The 26,961-nt window shown below is 42.4% G+C and overlaps 1 protein-coding gene across 4 annotated transcripts; it reads right to left on the reverse strand.

The window, feature by feature from the left end:
• Positions 1-764: 764 nt before the first annotated feature.
• Positions 765-18,495, reverse strand: NDUFAF6 (NADH:ubiquinone oxidoreductase complex assembly factor 6). 4 transcript variants are annotated; one of them, XM_059488109.1, is made up of 10 exons: positions 18,344-18,436; positions 17,270-17,394; positions 14,805-14,908; positions 13,775-13,897; positions 11,704-11,760; positions 9,997-10,099; positions 7,297-7,430; positions 5,405-5,506; positions 1,409-1,465; positions 765-907 (listed from the first exon to the last, which is right to left on the reverse strand). In XM_059488109.1, exons 3-10 carry the CDS (start codon positions 14,823-14,825, stop codon positions 779-781), a joined length of 726 nt encoding a protein of 241 aa, XP_059344092.1. In that variant the 5' UTR covers positions 14,826-14,908; positions 17,270-17,394; positions 18,344-18,436; the 3' UTR covers positions 765-778. The 4 variants fall into 4 exon arrangements, with proteins under 4 accessions (XP_059344092.1, XP_059344083.1, XP_059344101.1 ...); XM_059488100.1 differs by lacking the exon at positions 17,270-17,394 and having other exon boundaries at positions 14,809-14,908; positions 18,344-18,495; XM_059488118.1 differs by lacking the exon at positions 17,270-17,394 and having other exon boundaries at positions 18,344-18,458.
• Between the last annotated feature and the right edge of the window lie 8,466 nt (positions 18,496-26,961).

The raw sequence follows: 26,961 nt of genomic DNA on the forward strand, positions 1-26,961 counted from the left end.
TGAGAGATGTGTTGAACACTGAACAAAGGGGCAGTCAAACCCACATTGCAATGACAGCTGCGGGCAACAACAGACACGAGGCCAGGAGGAAGACACAGCCAAACCAAGAGCAGAGTGAAAGCACCAGAGATAAAAGATGTATTTTGTTTTATCCATGCTGATCCATACATATTAACGTATGGGCTCTCTTCCTTGGATGCAAAGCTATCCTCCCACTACCTACAGTCACTTCAATGCTCCATCTCAACACACAGTTAAATAATTTCTGCTAAAGCTTTTCCTGACAGTTTTCTTGCTCATTCTTCCAACTTTGAAGCATCACCACTGCTTGCAGGAAGCCTGCTCCTTGCAATAAATAGAACTACTTAGCTGATTTATAGGGCATTTACTGTAACTGCTTTTGGGAACAAACACAGCAGTCTTTTTTCTATTTCCTTTCCTCGGCAAAGAATCAGAACTGTCAGAAGTATCCATTAGCACAGTATTTCTCCAAGAATTCTGTCATACTGCTGTTATTACAGGAAATACAAGAAAAGCAATCTCAGACAAGGACATATGACTTGGCAGACAAGTGAAAAAGAGATATCAGCCTAATATTCCAAGAAGAAACTTAGCTACTGCCAGCAAGCTGACAGCTACAGTTCATGTGCATCTGCTGTTTCTCTGGAACAGCATTTTGCAGAAGTGTGAAGTCAGACACTTTGCAATTCTAGCAAGTTAAGACATTAAAGAAAAAAACTCAGCACTCTGAATCCATATTAAAATAACCAAACAAGCTTTAATATGTTTTCTTCCAAGATCTAATATACAAATACAATGGTAATAATGTACTCTTCTTTTGTAAGCTTGGATGAAATATATTGAAGTCCACTTTCCGCATGTTATATAAATAATCATCTAAAGCAACCTAGAAAAGAAGAAAAAGGCTTAATACACATGGTGCACACAAGTAATTAGGCATCAAGTTTAAAAAGCAATACGAGAAACTGAATGAGAAACTGTAAAAAAGGCTCAACAGTTTGCCTGTGCTATTAAATGGTAGTGTAATCATCACAATCCAAACATATAAAAATGTCAAGCTTTGTGAAGAGAAGCATTATCTTTTAGTAAACCAAACACCAAATTATGAAAATAGACAGGATTTGGGGCTTTTGCATTACCACAGCAGTCTACAAGCAAAGACATCTTGGGCGGAATGATGTAGTTAAAAGAGAATGATTAGAAGTGTTGATCAAAACTGTAAGGTTCTACAGTCAGGCACACATTATGATTTCTATGAGTTTTAGGTATTACATCCTCCCAAAATAAGATAGGTGAAGTGGTAGTTCCCCATGCTTAATTTGAATGCTCTTCACAAATCAGCACAATTATAAGTCCATCACTTAAAGAGTGCATGTATCACACCCACCGTACAGAAAAAAGCAGGATACGCCTTCACAGGAACTTTCTTACTGAAAGATCTAGCCTAAAAGTAAATGGGGTAAGGTGGGAGGGAAAAACAAAACACAAAAAAAAGTACTTATCAGAAGAATTTAACATTTCTGATTAAACATCAAGTACTATATATAATGCTTAGAGTCAACACACTGTATTACCAGCGTTATCCCTTTTTATTTTGACATCCTGAAACTGTAACATTTCATTCCATGAAAGCTGTGTACAAAAGTAGTTAAACAAAAGTATGTAATACTGGCAGAGGCTTGCAAAAATATTTACATGATTTGACAGACCTCAAGACTACATACTATAACCAAGGTAAACTAGCATGCCTTGCTCCAACAAAGTCCCAAGATGCACCTGGTTTAGTAAATACAGGTTAACTTTTTTTTCCCCCAATAGACAGATATGATGGAAGAACAGAAATGCATTTTTCTAAGTGCATCTTTTTGGTTCAATGTTGCCATCGGTCCCAGGAGTCCATCTGTAAATGCTTTGGTTATGTATCTGAGACATCGAAATGATCTCAGTTCCTCAGTATCCACATATAAAAATCTAAAGCATGGCTGTATCAAATCTGCAGTTTAAACTCATATTCAAGTCAGTACATCTAACACAGCTGAAGAAGTCTTCCTGTAATGCCTGTCTATAAAAACAAAACCCCTTCTTGTTTTGCCTTTTCTTACAGGCTAAAACAAAGTAACTCTCTATAAATACTGATAAGAATGTGTGAGTTTGTAAAGTCTAGTTTTTCATGGACCTTTCCAGAAAACTGAGAAAATTAGCCTGAAACTTTAGGCGGAAAAAAATATCAATCTTTTCAGAAGACAAATTATTTTTAAAATTTCAGATATAATAACACCTGTGTGTGTATATCTATTTGTAAAATAGAAAAATGTTCTTCCTTGATCTAATGCTCTGCCCTTCTATTATTTATTGCAAATGAAAAAATAAAGTAATCTTGTTTGACCTTCTCAACCCAGAAGGGGTCACATGTCATTCAGAAAGCATTTTATCTCCCTTGATAAACTAAGTCCCATAACATGTAGGACAACAGAGACAAATGCAAAAAGCCAAAAGGGAGACCCTTTTTCACCAGAGGAACTGGGGAAGGGGTGCTGAAGAGAAAGAGGGAGAATGTGTAAATGTATTTGTAGGCTTTCAAAAGGAACACTTTGGGGGACTGACAGAGCATTTCCTTATATGCTTTTATGCTGATAAAACACACAATTCCTAAGGAAAACTGCAATCTTCATTATCATATTTTGCCACCTGCTGGTCAGCAGCTGCAGTGTGAGGAAGACCTGACCATACTCCAGAAACATTTTTCTCAAAATTAAGGGCCACACTACTACAGTATGCTTCATGTAACATGGCTGAGACTCCATTCAGCATTTCAGATTTAGGTGTCTTCTGGCTGTGAAACGGGTGGTAATTGCTACTCTCATCCTCTAAAATACATGGTTTGTGTAATAAATGCTGAGATAGCTGAAACCTCTCTGCAGGTTTGAACATTACCCTATACCCTGTAATCCCAAGTAAAACAAAGGATAAGTGGCTGTGAAAACCCTCAGGCAAAACAAAATGGTGATTTTATACAGCAGAACAGATGCATTTAAAGGCACCAGCCCATTATATTTACCTAAGGTCCTGAAATACCCAGCAAATGCTGCTAGCAAAAGCCCATTTCATCCATTAGGCAGAAAGTATCCTTGTCCTTGCATTAACAGAGACCATCTGATTATGAAGGAGGCCAATACTCTGGTACTGCTGCCAGCTATGGCCAGTTCAAGTGGTTTGAACACTCCACAGTTCCTGCACTGTCCACAATTCACTGATGATGGGAGACTAGAAACAAGTATTCAAAGAGGAATTTTTAAAAAAATTTAATTATGGTGATATAACCCACCCATTAAAAAACATACAAAGGGGAAAGAAAATGGGAGGAGTGCCAGGATCAACATTCAGTTGAATAAAATGCTAATGCTGCCCTAATCTGGTTTCTTGGTATTTATACTTTTCTCCTTAGTCTCCAATTACATGATCACATTGCATATTTTCCACAGGACCCTCCCAGTGCATAACATGGGCAGGGCTCTAGGAATGAAGTGGGAAGAAAGGAGGCCAGTTCTCTTCAGAAGTTGGTAGGCTCATGTTGGGAACCAGGGGACGAATGCACTATGAATTATCAAATTACCTGAAAGGTTCTGAAGAACCAAATTCTTTTTCTGCTTGTATCCCAAAGTTTTCATACAACACCAGCAACCAAATTTAAATATGTGGACCATAAATACACATTACTTATTTTTCATGCCATCCATCCCTGATATGAGGCATTTCAGGCCATGCACTTGGCATTTTTCTTAGCCAAAAGGCAATGGGTTTTATACACTGTACATTATGGGTTGAAGGGTGGAGAATAAAAAAAAAAAAAATCAAAATATTTCAGCTTGAACAAAGATAATTGACAGTTTTGATGTTGTACTTTGTTTCTGTTCCCTACTTCTAAATGGAATAAATAGTTTTCTTGGGCATGTGACCACAAAAACTGAGACATCAGGTTAAACAACATGAACAGGAATGCCTTAAATGTGAATTATAATTAGTGTATGAAAAATAAAGCCAAAGGGTACAAAGAATCATAGAATGGTTTGGGTTGGAAGGGATCATCTGGTTCCAATCCCAGCCATGGGCAGGGACACTTCCCACTAGACCAGGCTGCTCAAATCCCTATCCAACCTGCCCTTGGACACTTCCAGGGATGGGGCATCCACAGTTTCTCTGGGCAATCTGTGACAGTGTCTCATCACCCCCACAGTAAAAAATTTCTTCCTAACATCTAATCTAAACCTGCTGTCATTCAGATTAAAGCCATTTCCCCTTGTCCTTAATGCCCTTGTAAGAAGTCCCTCTCTGGCTTTCTTGTAGGCTCCCTTTAGGTACTGGAGGGCTGTTACAACATATACACATTATTAACATAAAACAAAAACATTTATCAGCTCAGTAGGCACTGACTGAACAAACCAGGGATGCCAAATTTGACTTTCAGAAAAAAGATGAAGGGCTCTCCTATGTGGATTGCATAAGACACTGTGATCACAGGTAATGCTGTAATTGAGGATTATATTAATGGTGCAAATGCAGAGATAAATCTGGCATTTCTTTACTCTGAAGTGCTATCTTTCCAGACTACCTTGACTGGAACCACTGGGTGCAATACTCAAAGTGTACATGTACTTGTAGACATAAGAAACTCTTTGTAGCACTTTGGTTTCCAGCTAGAGGCAGACAAAGCATTGCCAATAAAACATTTTTCTGCTTTTGTACTGGGCACTAGGCAAACATCTCATAATGCAGCTAGAATAAAAGCATGAAAGAAAAAAATAAAGTAGAATTCTGCAGTTCTTCAGGGCCCATCATCCACTGCTCCAACCAACCAGACTTTCCTAATTGCCTTGGCTGCATGCCAGGAAAGAAACAAACAGAAAGCACCTTTCTCAACATAGCTTTGGGCATGGCTGGTCATGTCAGGGAATGAATCCCCCCTCCCACACACACGAACCAGCAGTTAAAGACAACATGCTCTGTTTTCCTGCAGCCATTCCATGGTGAAATCCATATGCAGATGTTCTTTCTATGGTGCTCATCCCATGCTGGCACATTGCTGCATTTATAAAAGTCTACTAAAGTTTCTCTTCAGTAATAATTCTTTTAGGCAGCATTTATATATATGAAATTGGACCTGGCTGTGAGTAAACTGTCTCCTGTACATAAAGATAATATTCATACAGAAGTAGTTGTAATATTTGAATCTTTAATGTGGTGGGATATTTTTAGTGTAAACTCTCAAAATAAAAAAGGGCAAAGTATGTGAAGTTAAGTATGCAGCTTTAGGTCTTCTAACAACAAATGCTTTGTGAAGACTAGCATCAGTTATGTTTATTTAGATAAATAAAAGGAATCTCACATGTTCTAGATGAATATGGGCCTGGCTGGCGATGTCATAAATTACATCTCTCACATTTTTCTCTTGCTTGCCTCTTATGAAATCCTCTTGTGAAACTCCATGCTAGACATAGGAAGGAAAACCAAAATCAAAAAAAAGAAAAAACCCTCTAAAAATATCAAGTTTTATTTTTGCTTCTCAAAAACCTATCCCAGCAATGAAGCTAAGGACTAAAGACTAAAACAGCCTGAGTGTTCTACCACTGCTCTCTCATTTTTAATTTTGGTCAGTCACTTGGAACAAAATCAAGAAAACAAAGAGAACAGTTGGTACAGACTCTCTGCACAACTTTGTTTCCTAAAATTTTGTGGTCAGTAAGATTACAAAGTCAGATTTCAAAGTTTGGAGGATTTAGATCAGTTTAGATACCCAATTTTTAAAACCATAATCCAAGAATCAATATTAAGCAGAAGACAGCCCGTAACAGTAACAGCTATCAAGAAGCCATGCTGGCTTTTGAATCTTGGGATTGGTGTGCACATCCCAGGCTCACAAAAAACCAACAACCAACAAAACAAGATACAAAGCCATCTCCAAAAACCAATCAACCAACCCCAGAACCACCAGAAAAGAGCCAAAAAGCCAACTCCCAACTTATTCTTTGACTACAGTGACTAAAGTTAACACAGAATATGGCATATTCAGAATTGCACCAGCTGCCCACGCCTCTCAACCACACTGAGGCATGTGAGAGCTGCATGAAGGTGGGCAGAAAGGACTCACAGGAGGTACAGAGTCAGGAGAACTCCACAGTTCTTGCCAGCAGCTGAAAAGCTTACAAGATTGTCTGCACAGAAGGGATACAAGCTGTTTTTAGTTTCACTGCAGAACACCTTCCATGGCAAGGAATGACTGAATTTTCAGGCTATGTTTGAAAAGCTGAAAACTTGGAAGGCCTCCCATAACACGCAGTCCCAGAAGGCTGGAAGGAGAGTGCATTCCTTTCTGTTGCCTTATAACCCTGACCTATATTAGTATCTTTAGTATCTGACCTATATTAGTACCTTAGAATCATTTCATCATTTTTTGCAGCTACCTACATTACTAGACTTCCAATTCAAATTTTTAACTGTATTGAAATTATATTCAGAAAATACTAACACAACCACCTTAGGCATCACCGTAATTGCATAAATTTTGGTTAAGTTGAAAAAGAACAGTATTAGCATCTAAAAATAAAGACTGGAAATGAAGGACTAACAGCTGAGATGCCTACAGATTAAACCAGGGAATATTAATGAAAAATTCCAAGCTTTAATCTCATTTTATCTAAACTGACAGATCTGCTAAATTCCAGTGTAAATCTGATGTACAGTTTAAATTGGAGGGCTATACCATCTCCTATAAATGTACGGAATATAGGCCTATAACTCTAAAATGTGGAACAGGAAAAAACCCACAAACCACCAGCACATTATGAAAAGGTAATAAAGAGAAGCACAAAAAGATTGTTTAAAGTAAAATTTCTCACAGTGCTTCCTTTATGGTGATAGGAAAAGAAAAAAAAAAGGAAAAAACCCATATCCAACTCCAAAACACAAACCCCCAGGACCCATTCTGTATATGCATTTTTATACATTATTGGAAAAATTCTTGAAACCTAAAAATATTAATACATTTAATGATAACAGACAAACCCCTAAGGGAAATCTAGAGTTTCTTGAAGATCACTGCTCTCACTTCCCAAAAGATATAAAGCCGTGTCAACTAGCAGGCCACAGCAGAATGAGTAAAAATAAAGAAAAAACATACCATTTCTTTCTGACATAATAAATTATGATCTCATACCTAGCCTTGAGAAACAGAGATAGAAAAACTACACTGTTCAATTCCAGACTATTTGCTTCTCTTACCAACATACAAATGTCCATGGGAAGAAAGACCTTTTGTCTTGTACAGTGATAAGGAGTTGCTCTCAAACAGGTAACTATGCCTTGTGCTTTCCCAATGTGACTGGCTGCATGGTCAGCATGGATGTCCCTCACACCTAAAATTGCAGAAACAATATGTTTAGAAACATGCAGTCAGGCCTGCTGAGGGTATGGTCTTCTCTGATGTATATCACAGTCATACTTTAGGAAAGCTACATGCATTGGTCCATGATAGAACTGTTCATGTGAATAAAGTGCTCTGAGATCTCAACTCAGAGGTGCAAAACAGCAGGAAAATTCATTCATTTCCACATTCAGGAGCAAGGTGCCTCTTGTTGCAGTATCTGCAAAAGGTATACTTAGCAGAGCAGCACCTATTCAGATATATAACACTGGTACACAAACTCACTTTCATTGGCATATCCTCTCCCAGGATAACAGTATTCCAAGAACTGCTTTTCCTGCCAGAAAAAGTCATTCAAGTGTGAGATTTCTGACAAGCATTACTGCTTTCAGTGTGGTTTCATGATTAGCTGCAGCTGATTCATCAGTGTAATGAAGTCAAAGAGAAATGATCCTATGCTTCACTTCCCAAACCCATTTCTCTGCCCCTTCCCTTGTGCTGTCAGGAGCAATGAGGCAAACTGAATCAGATCAACAAAACAACAGAAAACTAATGTTAGTTACTGCACAGACACATAAACTGTGAGAACTGAAAGAGGAAGGTGAGTGGGGCAGAGCAGCACCATTGCTCTTCATGGCAAGACCATACAAGCTTGGCTTAGACTGATTATAAAACTGAGCTAGGATAAAATGAAAATTTGAATTAAAATTTATAAAAACTCTTAACAGAAGCAGCATTCTACAAAGAAAGCAATGGGGATACAGCAATTACAGATCAATGAGCCTAACTGACATCTGGAAATAACACTGGGGGTACCAGATTCACTGCAGAAGCCTGTCTGGGTCTTCAGTGGGTCTCAGAATCCTCTGTGAAAGACTGACTATACCCACACTACAGGGACTGATTTTAGCAATGGCAGCAGAAAGCAAAGTGTGGCTTGGAGGAAACAATGGATATTATTTACTAACTACTTAAGTAATTAGTTAGAGAGCACAAATATTAGTATTTTTAAATTACAGGAGTTGAGAGGAAGCACCAAGACTTCAGATGACAGGATTACCAGCCAAAATGAGCTTGACAAAAGAAACAACCTGAAATCAGCAAGAATATAACAGTACCAGTACTGGGAGAGTACACATTGGGAGAGATACAACAGGAGACTGGTCAGAAATAAGGAGTCTAAAAAGCACAAGAAATTTAGCAAACATGACCTGAATGAAACCAGGTCCACCTAGTCTAGAAAACACTGCTGATGGGCAACCAAGAAAGGGGCTATATTTGATTAGTTTCTCAATTTGTGGAGAAAAATAACAGAAGTTAACTGTTTAATATGCAGTGGAGGAGACTTTTGCTTAGATATTTTGTTACATTTGTATATTTAAGAGAAGTTAAATATGACAACAGAAGACTTAAAATATCCAGACTCTCCATACAGATTTTCAAAAACAGTTTTATCTGATTTGTACAAGGAGTGAGTGATCCAAGCATGACTGAACTTATTCAGGATTTCTCAGAATGGAAGACACTGGCATTTCTCATGGTCCTACATTTCTTCAATAAAAGATTCAGAAAGATACTTGCAACATTTCACTGACTTCCTACTGAGGAAGCAAACATCAGATGTTAAGAAATAAGTTCCTCAATTCTTTTAAAGAAGAATGTACTCACCATCTCTCTCTTTTTACTTCTCCTTTTTCTATTTTTTTTTAACTTTTAGCATCAGTGTTTGCCTTTCATCAGATTAGTCTGACAAGCAAGAGGAAAATATTGCCACTACAATACTAAACACTAAACACTAAATAATAATAGTAACAATAATGATATGAACAATATTAATAATATTAATCATAATTTGGGGGTTTTTTCACCTTTTTTTTACATCCAAGCTCATATTGCGAATGCTTCCATAACACAAGAGATACCTAAATGAAAATTACCCTTTTCTTCACTACAAATGAACAGTTCTTTCCCAATTTGTGGTTCTTACATGACACAGACAGTAGCTCTTGATCACAGGGATCATTTTGTTGCATTTTTTTCTAGCTCTTCAATTACTGATAGTTAAACTACTTCTAGGAAGAGGAGAGGATTCAGACCCAAATTTAAAACATCACCAAAGGAAGTTTGTAGGTTGGGAAGTTGGCTGTTTGAAGACAATCAGTGTCCATCACTGCAATACAGAACAACAGCTGCAGGATACCTACAGCACTTTGTATTCTGATAAGCAGGAATAATTGAAATACAGTGAAGAGCTGAATTTTCCACATGCTGTAGGAGGAGCAAGAACAGAGAAAACCAAGCAACAAAGAACAGTAGGAAACTGCACTTCAATGAGCTCTGCACTGAGCAGCTTCCAAGGAAAGTAGCGTTCTAGGACAGCTGCAGTACAATTCCACATTTATAGTTCAGCATTCAAAAGATATCTGAAATTCTAGCTAGGACAGCTTTTACTGAAATTAAACTCCAGTAGGAAAAGAAAAGGCTTTTTGAAATATCAGTAAATATTGTACTTGCACTAATGAGTCATCAGCAAAACCTAGAAAGGAAAAAACACCTACCCAGTGTTTCCAAGGTGAGGTACAAGAGAGCACTCTGAGTGTTCTCAGCGTATGTTTCCAGCTCCTGGATGTTACGGTACGGCCGATCATCCAAATTCTTCTCCTGGAACATAAACACGGAGCTTCAGTAGAATGCAAACATAACTGCTGTTTGTACAGGCTTATTACTACGGCCATGTCAATCCAATGCACCACCAAAAACAAAAAAGGACAAAATTGAGAGACTGAAAGAGAGTATAAAGTCAGATAGAAGCACACATTAAAGCTTATAGCAAACCTAACAAATAACTACACTCAACTGCGGCCAAGAAGCAAATACAACTTTCTGCAATAATATGAAATCAGAATTCTCCATAAAAAAGGAAACAGCAAAACCAAAATATCATATGGTATTCTTACATTATAGGGTTGTCAATATTTAATTTGCATCTGAAGCAGAGAGAAATTTAGATAAACAGGAATGTATTTTTTAAAAACATAAAGTAAATCTATGAAATGGACAGAAGTGTTAAAGTCATGTAAAAACCCAGAGATTCACAGAATCATAGAGTGGTTTGGGTTGGAAGGGACTTTAAAGATCAACTAGCTCAAAGTTCTCTGCCATGGACATGGAAACCTTCTACCAGTCCAGGTTGTTCAGAAGTCCACCCAACCCCTGAACCCCTCATAAAGAGCCCACAACCCCTTTGGGCAACCTCTTCCAGTGTCTCACTGTCCCCACAGTAAACAATTTCTTTCTCAGATCTAATCTAAACCTACCCTTCTTCATCTCAAGGCCATTCTCTCTTGTCCTATCACTACATTCCCTTATCAAAAGTCTCACTCCAGCTCTTGTAAGCCTCTTCCAGGTACTGGAAGGCGCTCTAAAGGTCTCCCCAGAGCCTTCTCTTCCCCAGAATCAACAGCCCCAAATCTCTCAGCCTGGACACAGGAGAAGCGTTCCAGCCCTCTGAACAACTCAGTGGTGCTAACAAATAATACATCCAAAATAATAAAATACACCCAAAACTGTAACATCCTCCAGCATTCCTCCTGTCCTAACGGTTTCTATGCTTAAAATATACCACTCTAAAGACTAAAAAAGTCTTAACATTAAGAAAGTCTGAAGCCTTTCATAGCAATGACCCTCTGCAAGTAACTGACCATCAACTAGCTCAATTTATAGCTTCATGAGACACTTTAGCAGCAAAATTAGCTTAGGAGATTCCTGCACTCTGCTTTTCATTCTTGTCCTTGTGTCAGAGTTTGTAGCAACATCAATGTACCAGTGATGCTCTTAACCTTGTTTTTCCCAAGGAAAAAGGTGGCTATGTTAAACTTCATGTGATTTGAATGGTCCAGTTTACACCACTGCTTAGAAAAACTCCACAGCCATGATAAGGAGTAGCATGAAAGTGTGGCAGAAGGGGTCAGATAGGTCATTTAAATTTTGACATTTTATATCCACATGAATTCACAAACTACATCAATTTAGGACAAAAAATAAACAAAGGATTCTATTAGCCATTTTTGAAGAAAGAACAGAAACTATGAAGAGTAGGATCAAGGAAGAATTTTTTAAAATGTAGCAGTATAATTTTTAAAGAGAAATACTACTGTCTGGAAAATTACATAAGCTTTTTTTTACATGCAAACCTATAAAAATAAGGAAAAGAAAACCCAAATATGATTAAAGGCAGAATCAGTCTCTGAAGGGTAAATACTTACTCTTTCATCTATGATCTTCATGAACCACATTTTAGTCAAGTTATGCTTCTTGACAGCCTGAAAATTATAAAATAAAACCTCATCGTTAATGTATACAAAGTGATGGTAATACTGCATTCTGAAGGCTGAAATACATTTCAGGTATTTAATACAAGACTTGTATTCACTGGGTTAAATCAAAGTGGCAAGTCAGTGGAAAATGAGAATCTTCTTCAAATACAAAAATTTTCAACTGGCATTAACAGCAAGTTGCTGCACAGAGAAAATTAAATACCAGACATCATGCCAGCAAACTAAAAGCATTTCTTTAAAAATGTTTATGAAATTAATTTATTCTTGGAGTCATATGTTCCCACAAAATATTTGCAGATAACTATGTTCACTTTCCAAAAAGAACAGTTTCCTCCAGAGCCTAGCAATAAAAATATTTCCCCTGTAAATTCTCAAGAAAATATCAGCACAACATACCAATACATACTGTAAAGGCAGAATGCTAACAAAGCAATACAATTAATATTATGGGTTTGTTTAAAGAAATATTGCACAGCATCTCATATTTACACTTTCTTCTTTTGGTTCTTGTCTTATATTTGACTTCCTTCCTGTGCCACTTCATTCTATCAACTTACCTTCAATCCTCTTAATTCCACACTTTTAATTTTTAGAACACATTTTCAGAAAGGCTATGATCACATGTGAAAACATCTATAAACAAAATTTAGGGAGCAGATTTCTCACTGTTTAGTCCTCATTGCTCACTTTCAACTTCTCCTTTACATCTATCATATTAGTAAATATTTTTCAAGGTTTTACAAGACCAGATCTTCTAGATTCTATAAAGTACTTGGTATATGAAAAGGAAAATTTTAAGTTATAACTACAAATATTGTTTTTTAGTCTCACTTGTTCACCTCACATATAATTTTGTAAATGAAATCCTTGGAATACTAACAGGTCAAGACTTAAAAGGACCAAACTCAACTATGCTAAATTACCCAATTTGTGCATTACATCCATTACTTCATTCAAACACATGGGTCCTCATTTCTCAGAAGTCTGAAAAATTGGCTTCTTCCACAGAAATGAACAGAGAATTAAGTCTCACTTTTCATACGTTCAAAACAGACAGAAAAGATCACACATTATACAGTTGCTGTGTAAGTTTATATTAAAGTCACCAAAAGGTGAGCTATTAATAATTCTAGAAATACTATTAAAGGCTACTTGTCTACTTTACTAGTGTATAAAAATTTGGAACCTACATGCAAGTATTCTGGGATATATAAAACTTCAGGAACACGTTTAAGCATCATTAACTTAAATTTAGTCTGGAAAATTACACTGTCCTCATATAAACTCAACAGCAACAAAGGAATATACATAGAATATGCTGTACAAAGACACGTTAATTCTACTAACAGCTCTGCAATACTTGTGAGTTCAGGTGTCTCCCCAAATCCTTTTTGCTAAGAATTGCGATGACATTCTTGGATATTTGTGAAGTCATGGGCTTCAAATAGGTCACTCTTGGGGTATTTGCTGAAATATGGAAATAAAATCCCATCTTGACTGCAAAAGTTACCAAGTCACATTGAATTGTTAGTTCACTCCAGTGTTCTGCAGTGCTTAGAGCTATCAGAGCTCCTAAAAATACTTTCTGAATTATTTTTCATCATCTTATTTTGCAAGCAGTTTTGTTTGGAATGTATTATATTGGTCTTCCTTTATTAGAATCATACCTGAGGTGAAATCTCACCAAAGACCATTCTTCTTCCACTTCAAAACCAATTTCCTGTTTTGTGAGAAGGGAGTACATCTGGCAGTCTTAGCTACTGGAGAGGGTTGCAATTGGTACCCCAGAATCAGAACAACTTCTATCTGAATACTGTACTGGTTTTGGCTGGGATAGAGTTAATTTTCTTCACAGCACTTTTATGGTGCTGTGTTCTGGATCTGCGCTGGAAACAGTGCTGTTGGTTAGAAGAGATGCCACACAGCACACACAAAACACTGACATTACTTCCCACAGTAATATTAAAGCAGATTTTAGGACAAGAAAGGTGTATTTTACCCTCCACAGCTCTGTAGCAACGGGCTGATGTGGTGGGTTATCGCTGTATATGTCCTCCACAGCGTCCCTCCAGAACTGCATCCGCATCAAACCTGTTGTCTTCTGAGTTATGGAGTCTTTAATCTGGAAAGGACACATCCGGAGTGAAATTCAGTGTCTTTAACACACTTGGTCTATCTATGCAGACACAGGACACAGTCAAACTCAGAAGAGAAAGAGCTCAGTTCTGAACTGACATTTATTCCTCATAAAGCTTCGGAACACTGCATAGAGTAAATGTAAAATCTTCACCACAACCTGATTTTGAAACCCACAGAGATTAAATGTTGGGTAACCCTCACTTCAGCTTTCCTCCCTGAAGGAAAGCTCCCAGTGGTGACAGCAGCAAGGGAGGGCACACATGGGCTGCCAGAAGCACAGCCTACAGAAGCTGGTGAGGGATTTTGCCTGGTCAGCTCATTTCCTGGATCACTCCCTTCTGGCAAGCACTGCCAACCTTCCTGGTTGCACTGGCAGTTTCTGGGCACCTTGCAAATGGGAGAGACTGCAGCCACTCCTCTCCCACAACTCTCTAACTACAAACTTCCCTCCTGCAGCCTTTTCATCACCTTGCTTCTGCCAACAAAGGCTTGGTTCTGATTATAATATCCCATTTTTTGAGCAACCTGTTACAGTTAGGATTTAGCTGCACTTTACCCATTAACTGCATGTGAAGCCAGGAATTAGATGCAATCACATAACAGTATCAAGAACCACTGCCTGTTTGCTATAACTTGATTTTAAAATGCATAAAGAAAAGGTCATAAAAATTATACACATAAACAAAATAACAGGGCAGGCTGGGTAATTTCCATGGGCCATTCAAAACTGGAGGTTTGTACTGCACTATTTATTCATGGCCCTTGACTGTATGAAAGTTAACCTTGGCAAAACACCACTGACTACAGAAAGAGAGAGTACTTACAAGCGTAACTTAGAGTATCAAAATTCTTATTTTCAATTTCCAGAGTTCACAAATGTATTTTAATACCTGCCTGAGCCAGTTCCACATTGAAGGCTCTCAAGGCAAAAGCAGAGGTTCGAGATTCCACAGGCAGCAGCAGAGAACACAGAAACCCTTGATAGTCACGCTTCCTATAAAAGAATCAAAATGCACATTTGTTATTTATAGCTCTAAGTCAATTGGAGGTGCTATTCCTTAGCACTGAACTTCTGAAAGAGTCACAGTAAGTTATAGCTCAAAACTCTGACTTTGCAAAAGTAGCAGCTTTTAGGCTTGTTTTAAAGTAAGATCAACTCCAAGAGAGAGTGCAGGCTGCTTGAACTCTCAGTGCACCTCTGAATTCCACATCTCAAGATATCTGGCTAAAGGCATGGAGCAAGGCTGTGGCAGAACTGCATATAGAATCCAGATTGTCCGACTTGCAGATTTCTGTTCCAAACACGAAACCACATTTCTTTACAAGACTGTTCTTTGGAGCTTGGCAGAACAGTGCTTGCTTAACCATTAAGTTTTTGTTTACTGGCAACTATATTCAAAGCATAAAACCTCAGGGAGTTGGCAGTTTTGCTGCAGGTAGCTCCTTGCCAACCCAGAGTGATGTGCCTTCGTTTGGCCACGTGGGTGTGTGTGCCACAAAATTAAAAACACAGTGCTCAGAACCATGAACTACAAAATCACTCCAGCTAACAAAAACACATGACCACCTCTGAAAAGCTAAACTGCTTGTTTTGAACAACATTTTTGTGTACTTTCTGATAAGCCTGAAACCTCATTCTTGCTTAGAACAAGATGAACTCCCAAGTTTGGCCTGAAGAGTGGAGAAGCAGGTTGTCAAGGAAAACACATGCACTCATTTTCAATAAGTTTGCTGTTCTTGCATGTACTCATATTTCTTTAGAATATGATCTTAAAATAGAAACCCAAACTAAACCCAAAGGTTATTAGGGTTGCTACTTTTAGCATCAAACAAAAAGGAAGTGAAGTTTAACAGAGATGCTTAACCCTACAATACACAGCAGCTGAAAACTAGCAAACGCTTTGTTTCCGCAACTGTTGTCAGACTCTTTTAGACCTCGATGCAAATACAGAAATATCAACCCAAAAAAATTACATTTTGGAACTGTAGTAGGCTTTAAAAGACACCATATTACAGAACAGATACGTTAAATCTCCCTCAGTTAGGACACTTTTTGAAAAATATTATCAGCTCAAAGCCTAGTATTTTTTTCAAGACATTGTAGAAATACCAGTATTGTCCACCCCAGACAGAGCTGCATGGTTTATAGCCACATTTTCCCAGTTCCAGTCTGTCTGTGTTGTTCACACAACACAGAACCACCTCTACTTTCAAAAAGGAAACAAAGAAATATGTTACACAAAGTACAGAGCAACACAATAGAGAAAATTGTCTTCCCTCTGGTAATGCTGTTGACATGGTGGGGTTTTGGTTGCTTTTTTCCAATTATTCCAAGCTCAAAAATTTAGTGCATCAAATCCATTAAGCCTCAGTAAAATAAAATTGATATTGCTGTAGATCACATTCCACCCCAACCCTCTTCATGTATGAGCATAAGAAATGTAGAAAGGAAGGAATGACCTTAAGTCAGGTATTGACTTTTTTAATAGATAAGTTGAGGTTTTTCAAATAAGTATAAGCTTATATATAAACCCACAGCCAGAAGAAAAATTAGTATTGGTCATAACTGGACTTTCCATATAATGAATGTGTAATAAAGGTATCAGATCCACAAGTTTGTTTTTGAGACCAGGCATCCCTGACAGTAAGAGACATAACACATACCTATAAGGAAAACATTTTTTTAGTCAAATATCTTGAAGTGAATTCAGTTGTTTAAAGAAAAAGGAAGACCAAAGAGAAAGGGCATTTTCCGTATTCCAAAAACAAATATACATTATAAAAGCACAACTCAGTTGTACTTCCTAATGTGTTGGAGACTCAAATTCAGAACTAGGGAGTTGCTGACACTTCCATAGCCCCAAGTGTTTTATTACTGTTTGAATAATTCCTTCCACTTATTTTTTATAGTTATTATTTCCATGCACTAGTTGAACTACTGGGAACAGCAGCTTCAATTAAATAATGCCAAAAGCATAACCACTTTTCATTTTACTATTTTGAATGCTTGCATATTTTTCTAATTAATCCTTTTATCATTTAACAAAAATACATATAAAAAAAGTTTTAATTCAACCATCTCATTGGAACCTAACTATTCTGTTCATAATTGCTTGTTACTGGAAACATTTCACCTGCACAACTTTACCTGTGTATTGGCTGTACACACAGCCTCTGGTCTCCTGAGTATCAGGGAAATGAATCCTGGGTAGAATAACTAGGAAAAGAAAGCTTATTCTGAAAATCATGAAAAATGCAATGTGGCTGTGCATTCTGGTGCTTCTGTATGGGTCAGCTTCTTGCTGCTGCACTGAACATTTAAGATTGTCCCATTTCTTTCCCTCAGTTTTCCTACCTCAAACATTACTGCAGACCACACACATCTTTCTGTCTTTTTACAAGCATCAGTTTGGAGAAGATAATCCTGTTCCATTCTGTCTATGCACACATGGAAACCTTCTCCCAGCTTTTGTCAATCATCTGGAAAAACAGTATCCAAAGAGAAGTTACCTAGGCCTTTACTGAGAAACTTGTTTAACATCTTACTTTACAATGAACTGAATTCCTGGGAACTCCAAAGCAGCCAAGGGGCCCTACACATTGTTTGCAGCCCAGAATCCAAGAAGGAAAAGTGACCTGACCTGGAAGTGTCTGACTGCACTCTGCTCCTCTTGGTGCGTTTTGGGTTTGACAAAAAAAAAAAAAAAAAAGGATGTTTTGGAAACATAGGCCTCCTCTTGCATTTACGACAGAGAAAGTACTGAGCTTGCTCCAGCTGTCAGATGTCCTCTGACCGCAACTCTTTATCCCGTTTTTCCAGGGAGCGCTCAGCAAGCATGGCTAGTTCTCAGTAGCCAAGATTTGAAAACAGCCAATGTTTTTAAACATCCACTTCGGTGATTTCGCTCTCCAAAACACCGATACAAGGGAACAAGAACGTTCCGTTCTTCCGGAGGAACGCAGCCACAGAGGGGGAGGGCACTGCCGCGGGAGGCTGCCCAGCACGGTGGCGGAGCGTCCCTCCCTGGGCACATTCAACACCCACCCGGACACGCTCCTGTGTAACCTGCTCTAGGTGACCCTGCATGGGCGGGGGTTGGACTGGATATCTCCAAAGGTCCCTTCCAACACAGACGAATCAGTGATTCTGTGTGCAGGCTGAATCATCCACGCGGCCTAAATATGCGCCTGGTTTCAATGCTCCCGACACGGCGCGGTCCCGCCGGCCCACCGCGGCCGGCCACACGGGCTGTTTTCGGGGCCCGGAGAGCCCGAGGGCGGCCTGGGCAATCCCAGCCATCCTTTCTGGGAAGTCGTCAGCGTTCCCGTCGGTTGGGAAGCGCGGCCGAGCCTTCCCAGGCCGGGCTCGCCGCCCAGCTCTGCGGAGCGCGCACCCCCGCGCCTGCAGCCCCCCGCGGCGGGCACTCACCGCACCAGCTCGGCACAGTACTGCACCGCTCCTCCGGCCGCCGGCCCGCTCCAGCCCGCCGCCACCGCCCTCCCGCCGAGCGCCGGCGGCCGCGCCAAGCGGCGGCCGATCCCACCACGCCGCAGCGCTGCCCGCGCCATGCTGCCCGCCATGGCCCCGGCCCCGCCGTACCGCCCCGCCCCGCGCCGCGCCGCGCCGCGCACGGCCGCCGGCAGGGGGCTCACGGGGGCCGGCAGGGGGCGCACGGGGGCCGGCAGAGGGCGCACGGAGGCCGGCAGGGGGCGCACGGGGGCCGGCAAGGGGCTCACGGGGGCCGGCAGGGGGCGCACGGGGGCCGGCAGGGGGCGCACGGGGGCCGGCAAGGGGCTCACGGGGGCCGGCAGGGGGCTCACGGGGGCCGGCAGGGGGCGCCCGCGGCCGGGGCGCTGTGGGGGAGCGCGGCGCTGTGTGCGCTGCGAATGGCGGCCGGCGCAGGCTGGCAGCGCCTCAGCGTCCAGAGCCTCCCGAGGCGAATCCCTCCGCTCCTCCCACACAGTGGCTGGAAAAGGCCCAGCGGAAAAGGAGCTCGGGGTGCTGGTTGGCAGCTGGCTGAACATGAGCCAGCGTGTGTCCGAGTGGCCAAGAAGGCCAATGGCGTCCTGGCATGCATCAGCGGTGGTGTGGCCAGCAGGACCAGGGCAGTGAGAGTACTGGGCACTGGTGAGGCCGCACCTCAAGTGCTGTGTCCAGTTCTGGGCCTCTCACTACAAGAAGGACATTGAGGGGCTGGAGGGTGTCCAGAGAAGGCCAAGAGGGCTGGGGAAGGGTCTGGAGCACAAGTCTGATGAGGAGCAGCTGAGGGAACTGAAGGCGTTTAGCCTGGAGAAAAAGCTCAGGGCCATGATCTAGCTGAACAGTTAGAACATCGGCTGGACTAGATGATCTTATAGGTCTCTTCCAGTCTTGAAAATTCTGTGATTCTGTGATTCTGTGATTCTGTGACCTTAATGCTCTGTGCAAGTGCTTGAGAGGAGGTTGTAGGCAGGTGGGGCTGGCCTCCCAGGTGACAAGTGACACAACAAGAGGAAATTGGCATAAGCTGTGAGAGAGGATGTTTAGGTTTCACATTAGGAAGAATTTCTTCACAGAAAGAGTGATTAGATATTGAAATGGGATGCCCAGAGAAGTGGTGGAGTCACTGTCCATGGAGATATTTAAGGAATGACTGGACATGGCATTTAGTGCCTTGATCTAGTTGAGATGGTGTTTGGTCAGATTGGGCTCGATGATCTCAGAGGTCTTTTCCAACCTAATTTATTCTGTGATTAAGTTTTTAAACCGGGTGCCCAAAAAAGTCAAGGAAGCTGAATTGTAAAAGCCTCCCTGTTTTGGTCAGTGTGGCATAGGAGCAGCTGCAGGACTGTGAAAAGCCACAGGTGTGCTGTGTGAGGCGGAAAGGCAGAGCAGTTCTGCCCAGGCAACAAAGCTAGCCCCAGGGCTCCATCCTTGGTAAAATGTGTTCAAGCTTTGCAGCAGAAGCCTTATTTCCTCCTCTTAGCTGGCAGAGGGGTTCCTCACCATACAGGCTGGCTGGATTTTAACTGGAGACAGAATGGCTCTGTTAGCCATGTAGTCATGGACAGAACAGCTTCCTCAAAGTTTGGCCTGTATGAGGATAAGACAGCAGAGTCATCAGAAATGGCACTATGCTTAAAAGCAGTGTCATCTTAAAACTACATCTACTAATAGTTACCTATTAGTAACTACCTCAATCTAGCTTTGCAAGAAGAGGCACAAGAGCAGTCTGGCTCTTCTTTCTATTCCCAGCCATGCCATCCTCTTCCTTGGTGCCGACTTTGATCTTCATTTTATGGCACAGGGAATTAAACCAGTAAAGACACATCCACTGCTCACTTTCATTTTTCATGAGTTCCTTTTCTGCCAGTTTGGTGCCTTCAGTTAGTTCACTGCATGGTCAGCTGGGCTGTGGGCTGTGGGCTGGGGAGAGGGTGGGCTCTCCTGGGCTGTGGGCAGCAATACATGTGTTCATTAGCTCAGCTGCAAAGTGAAGCCATGCAGCAAATACAGGGAGAGTTTTGAGTGGGCAGTGATGTTCAAGGGACAAGGCATCTATTTGGAAATCAGAGCAAGCCTTTATTCTGTGTCACAGAGATGAGGAAGAGAAAGAGGTTAGGGATCACACTTTAACATTATTTATTTTATTGCTTAATGGCCCTTGTGGGCTTACTCTGAGCCTTTCTTCTTCCCTTTTTCTCATGTCTAAAGTTCTCTCTGTCTTGAAACTCTGAACCTTATTTTAAACCCTTGCTATGCCTTGAGCAGGATTTATTGTTTGTTAGGGCACCCAAAGAAGGTCATTTAGCATTGGGTGGAGGCTGAAACTGCTGTTGTTTAAGTTTTCAGGGAGAACCCCTAGATAATCAAATCCAGCTCTTTCAGCTGCTGCCAATTCCTGGCAGAAGGGTTACATAAACATACTCTAAACCTCAAGGGTATTATAAATAAATCTTATAAAATACTAACTGTTTTTTAGTCTCTGAACAAAAAGGGTGCTAAACTGATTTAAACTCATAGTAAGAAAGGAATAAACCAGTTGTTTATATAAAATATTAATCCTGTCCTTGTTCTCAGTCATTTGTTTCTTACTGTTCTGTACCTGTACTGTTCTTATTAAAGTACTTCTTTTTTCTTTAAACAAATATTTTAAGTGTCATGTGTAATTATTGAAAATCTTGCTCAAGACTGTGTAGATTCTAGTAAGTTAGCTTTTTGTGCCACCAGCTCAGTGGGAGTAAGGATTTGGCTTAATGTTTTAGCAAGTTTTTAACACTGTAGATGAAAATTGAAGCTTTGTAAGAGTCATCTCCAAACTTATTTTTCATTATCTACCTATGTTAAAAAGCACATTCCTTCACCTTTTTCAATATTTCTCAGAAGCTGAAAGGTGACCACCTCTCTGATATGTACTTCTTGCTGAATATTTTGTCCCACTGACTCCTCAGACAAAACTGAAATCCTTGGGCAGCAGTGGTAGCGATGCAATGGCTGGTTTGGGCAGAGATAGTTCAGTTATTACTCTAACCTGTCATTTCTGGGAAAAAACCCAAGTTTTGTGTCAAGGAAATACTGATCAGTTATAACCCACCCTTGTTATAAGATCCAGGTTAAATTTGTCAACAGAGAAATGGAAAAGAGCTCCTCAGCTGTCCCACTGGCCAGACAGAGGCTGAAGTTTAGAGAGCCCATATATGCTCAAGTAGACACAAAAGTCTCCATGCTGAGGAGAGCAGAGCAGGGAGGAAAGAGATCTCCCCCAGAATATCCAGGGACTGCAGGCTGGGGAGTTAACTGGGATGCAAGGGACAGTCACTGGGATCCCTCATCTCTAGCAACAAGAGCAGAAAGTGATCTGACAATTCTCTACACTCACATGGCCAAGGATATAATCTTCCTCTCTCTCATTTTCTGAATAATCCTGGCTTAATTCCAATATCAGAGTCAAGGAAAAATTCATGTGTGCTAATAATAGTGTTTCCTGTCGAGTTCCATGCCACAGTGAACAGGCACATGCAGTTATTGTTACCTGAACAACTAAAAGTATTCAACCAAAAATTTTTGTTTAAGGAGAACACTAACAAAATTAGTTTAATGGCAGTCATTTAAGTCCTGGACAAAGAATAATACATTAATGTGTGTGTTAATAAATGCTGGGCCACTTTAAAACATTTTCCCCATTTTTCATGCTTTAAACATCTCAGTCTTTAATTATGAAGTAGATGAAAAGCTATCCCAAAGGACATTGCAGTGAAAGGGTTTCATCTTCGTTTGCTGCTGCATTTTTAATTTTTGGTATGTTTCTCTGTAGATGAATTGCTGGTAAACCTTTGTTTATTTATTGTTATTGTTGTTCTCTTTCACTTCCTAGTTTCAGGCACAAATGGGGTTGTACAAGGTGGCATGCTAAAAGCAGTGGGAGACAAAGGTCTCAGTGATTTACGGAGAGTGAGAACCACTGCAAGCTTCCTTGGCTTTGTGCTGCAGGACTGGGCTGGAGCGACTGTCCTGCAGAGAGGAAGGAAACAGCAATTCTTCCTTATCCACTGGCACCTTTGCCAACCATGGGCAAATGCCACTGCACTCAATGGGAATGGCTGCTCATCTGATATTCCCAAGCCTCCTGGGGTTTTACCTGGGATTCAGGTACACTCCCATGAAACAGATGGATCTATCAATACACTTTACATACACCATCAAGTAAAAGCCAGATGTTACTGACTTCCAAATACTTCAGCTTCCAACTGCATGCACACTTGTGAGTGAAACAGTGTCTTATGCAACCTTTTGATACCTATCTTTTGTTAGGTGTCCTGGTTCAGAGCAAATTTGGGAGAGAATCCCCAAAGGGGCTCCTCTAGAAAAGCAGATTCAATTGGCCCCTCCCCACAACCAGTCCGGGAGAAAAAATTCTTCTCTCCCCCCTTCACTCTCTGGAACAAATCTTAAAGGTGCAAAACTTATTATTCAGCATAAACAGAACAAGACAATTGGGAATAAAAGCATCATATAGTCAACCCAGGACATTAGGTTAGTCTCACCTCTTTTCAGACAGCTGATTAAAATAGGACTTCTACAGAAAGTAGTTCAGAATAAGGAATAGCTTCAGCTAATCAACTTCATCCCTCTCCTTGCTGTAGGTTACTGACTGTTTCTGATCAGGAACCTCTCTATATCTGTGCCACATTCTTTGAACACACAAACACATGGATGCAGAACTTGAGGCCAAGTTTTCAAGTCTTTAGTGCATCTTAACTGTCCAACATCAACTTTGGGATCAAAATAAGACCTTTAGACCTTAAGAAGCCTTTGCTATTAATCTAACAAGTTCCTTCAAAAATCCTGTTCTCTGGGGGACAATGTACTCTCCTCAGAATTTTGTCTCTAGTTTTTCAGCACCCATTGTAAAACTTCCCTATTGCCATGAGAAGAGATTACTTACTTGGCTACCCTTGCATAGGAGTGTAAGCCCACACAAACACAGTTTGGTTCCATGTTGTTGTCTGGTGTGACACACAGTATCAAATGCAAATACTGTGAATATTTGAATGGAATTCGCAAAGTGTGTGCTTTTAAGATAAGTGAAAGCCAAGTCCTTCTACTGCTGCTTTGGATGCAAATGTATTTGTAATGAACTCCTGGTTTTGTCTGTATCCCTTATCTTGCACCTGTTATCATCCTTGTTGTAAAAAGCTTAGGGGTAAGCTTGCCAAATGATATGCCCCATCTGTGCTACCTGGATAAACACTGTTAGCAAGAAATATGCAAAATGAAAAGCCACAAGTTCTTGACAGACAGGTACCAGCACTTTCTCTCTGGCTAGCAAGGACAGGGTCTTTGTGTTATTTCAACAAGTTGCCAGCCTTTTCTTTGAAATTCTTGTGAAGTTGTTGGGAGGGAGATGAGAGAAAGGAAGGAAGTGGCGGAAGTGGCGGAAGGAAGTGGCGGAAGGAAGTGGCGGAAGGAAGTGGCGGAAGGAAGGAAGTGGCGGAAGGAAGGAAGTGGCGGAAGGAAGTGGCGGAAGGAAGTGGCGGAAGGAAGTGGCGGAAGGAAGTGGCGGAAGGAAGGAAGGAAGGAAGGAAGGAAGGAAGGAAGGAAGGAAGTGGCGGAAGGAAGTGGCGGAAGGAAGGAAGTGGCGGAAGGAAGTGGCGGAAGGAAGGAAGTGGCGGAAGGAAGTGGCGGAAGGAAGGAAGTGGCGGAAGGAAGGAAGGAAGGAAGGAAGGAAGGAAGGAAGGAAGGAAGGAAGTGGCAGAAGGAAGTGGCGGAAGGAAGTGGCGGAAGGAAGTGGCGGAAGGAAGGAAGTGGCGGAAGGAAGTGGCGGAAGGAAGTGGCAGAAGGAAGGAAGGAAGTGGCGGAAGGAAGTGGCGGAAGGAAGTGGCGGAAGGAAGTGGCGGAAGGAAGTGGCGGAAGGAAGGAAGGAAGTGGCGGAAGGAAGGAAGGAAGTGGCGGAAGGAAGTGGCGGAAGGAAGTGGCGGAAGGAAGTGGCGGAAGGAAGGAAGGAAGTGGCGGAAGGAAGGAAGGAAGTGGCGGAAGGAAGGAAGTGGCGGAAGGAAGGAAGTGGCGGAAGGAAGGAAGGAAGGAAGGAAGGAAGGAAGGAAGGAAGGAAGGAAGGAAGGAAGGAAGGAAGGAAGGAAGGAAGGAAGGAAGGAAGGAAGGAAGGAAGGAAGTGGCGGAAGGAAGGAAGGAAGGAAGTGGCGGAAGGAAGGAAGGAAGTGGCGGAAGGAAGGAAGGAAGGAAGTGGCGGAAGGAAGGAAGGAAGTGGCGGAAGGAAGTGGCGGAAGGAAGGAAGGAAGTGGCGGAAGGAAGGAAGGAAGTGGCGGAAGGAAGGAAGTGGCGGAAGGAAGGAAGTGGCGGAAGGAAGGAAGGAAGTGGCGGAAGGAAGGAAGGAAGTGGCGGAAGGAAGTGGCGGAAGGAAGTGGCGGAAGGAAGGAAGGAAGTGGCGGAAGGAAGGAAGGAAGTGGCGGAAGGAAGGAAGGAAGTGGCGGAAGGAAGGAAGGAAGGAAGGAAGGAAGGAAGGAAGGAAGGAAGGAAGGAAGTGGCGGAAGGAAGGAAGGAAGTGGCGGAAGGAAGGAAGGAAGTGGCGGAAGGAAGGAAGGAAGGAAGTGGCGGAAGGAAGGAAGGAAGGAAGTGGCGGAAGGAAGGAAGGAAGGAAGTGGCGGAAGGAAGTGGCGGAAGGAAGGAAGGAAGGAAGTGGCGGAAGGAAGGAAGGAAGTGGCGGAAGGAAGGAAGGAAGTGGCGGAAGGAAGGAAGGAAGGAAGGAAGGAAGGAAGGAAGGAAGGAAGTGGCGGAAGGAAGGAAGGAAGTGGCGGAAGGAAGGAAGGAAGGAAGGAAGTGGCGGAAGGAAGTGGCGGAAGGAAGGAAGTGGCGGAAGGAAGTGGCGGAAGGAAGTGGCGGAAGGAAGGAAGTGGCGGAAGGAAGTGGCGGAAGTGGCGGAAGTGGCGGAAGTGGCGGAAGGAAGGAAGGAAGGAAGGAAGGAAGGAAGGAAGGAAGGAAGGAAGGAAGGAAGGAAGGAAGTGGCGGAAGGAAGGAAGGAAGTGGCGGAAGGAAGTGGCGGAAGGAAGGAAGGAAGTGGCGGAAGGAAGGAAGGAAGGAAGTGGCGGAAGGAAGGAAGTGGCGGAAGGAAGGAAGTGGCGGAAGGAAGGAAGGAAGTGGCGGAAGGAAGGAAGGAAGTGGCGGAAGGAAGGAAGTGGCGGAAGTGGCGGAAGTGGCGGAAGTGGCGGAAGTGGCGGAAGTGGCGGAAGGAAGGAAGGAAGGAAGGAAGGAAGGAAGGAAGGAAGGAAGGAAGTGGCGGAAGGAAGTGGCGGAAGGAAGTGGCGGAAGGAAGTGGCGGAAGGAAGGAAGGAAGTGGCGGAAGGAAGGAAGGAAGTGGCGGAAGGAAGGAAGTGGCGGAAGGAAGGAAGTGGCGGAAGGAAGTGGCGGAAGGAAGTGGCGGAAGGAAGTGGCGGAAGGAAGTGGCGGAAGGAAGGAAGGAAGGAAGGAAGGAAGGAAGGAAGGAAGGAAGGAAGGAAGGAAGTGGCGGAAGGAAGGAAGTGGCGGAAGGAAGTGGCGGAAGGAAGGGAAGGAAGGAAGGAAGGAAGGAAGGAAGGAAGGAAGGAAGGAAGGAAGGAAGGAAGGAAGGAAGGAAGGAAGGAAGGAAGGAAGGAAGGAAGGAAGGAAGGAAGGAAGGAAGGAAGGAAGGAAGGAAGGAAGGAAGGAAGGAAGGAAGGAAGTGGCGGAAGGAAGGAAGTGGCGGAAGGAAGTGGCCGAAGGAAGGAAGTGGCGGAAGGAAGGAAGTGGCGGAAGGAAGGAAGTGGCGGAAGGAGGGAAGGAAGTGGCGGAAGGAAGTGGCGGAAGGAAGGAAGTGGCGGAAGGAAGTGGCGGAAGGAAGTGGCGGAAGGAAGGAAGTGGCGGAAGGAAGGAAGTGGCGGAAGGAAGGAAGTGTCGGAAGGAAGGAAGTGGCGGAAGGAAGGAAGGAAGGAAGGAAGGAAGGAAGGAAGGAAGGAAGGAAGGAAGGAAGTGGCGGAAGGAAGGAAGTGGCGGAAGGAAGTGGCGGAAGGAAGTGGCGGAAGGAAGGAAGGAAGGAAGTGGCGGAAGGAAGGAAGTGGCGGAAGGAAGGAAGGAAGGAAGGAAGGAAGGAAGGAAGGAAGGAAGGAAGGAAGGAAGGAAGGAAGGAAGGAAGGAAGGAAGGAAGTGGCGGAAGGAAGGAAGGAAGGAAGTGGCGGAAGGAAGTGGCGGAAGGAAGTAAGGAAGGAAGGAAGGAAGGAAGGAAGGAAGGAAGGGGCAGAAGGAAGGAAGGAAGTGGCGGAAGGAAGTGGCGGAAGGAAGTGGCGGAAGGAAGTGGCGGAAGGAAGTGGCGGAAGGAAGGAAGGAAGGAAGGAAGGAAGGAAGGAAGGAAGGAAGGAAGGAAGGAAGGAAGGAAGTGGCGGACGGAAGTGGCGGAAGGAAGTGGCGGAAGGAAGGAAGTGGCGGAAGGAAGTGGCGGAAGGAAGTGGCGGAAGGAAGTGGCGGAAGGAAGGAAGGAAGTGGCGGAAGGAAGGAAGTGGCGGAAGGAAGTGGCGGAAGGAAGTGGCGGAAGGAAGTGGCGG

The sequence above is a fragment of the Ammospiza nelsoni genome, chromosome 1 (assembly GCF_027579445.1).
Source record: "Ammospiza nelsoni isolate bAmmNel1 chromosome 1, bAmmNel1.pri, whole genome shotgun sequence".
Classification (NCBI taxonomy): Eukaryota; Metazoa; Chordata; class Aves; order Passeriformes; family Passerellidae; genus Ammospiza; species Ammospiza nelsoni.

Excerpts from the sequence above, each read along its gene's own strand:
- NDUFAF6 (XM_059488100.1), bottom strand. The coding sequence starts at position 18,495 with ATGGCGGGCAGCATGGCGCGGGCAGCGCTGCGGCGTGGTGGGATCGGC. Across the intron at positions 7,431-9,996 it reads CCTCACCTTGGAAACACTGG|GTGTGAGGGACATCCATGCT; the intron begins GTAGGTGTTTTT and ends CTGCAATTTTAG. Across the intron at positions 1,466-5,404 it reads CCCATATTCATCTAGAACAT|GCTAGATCTTTCAGTAAGAA; the intron begins GTGAGATTCCTT and ends ATTTACTTTTAG.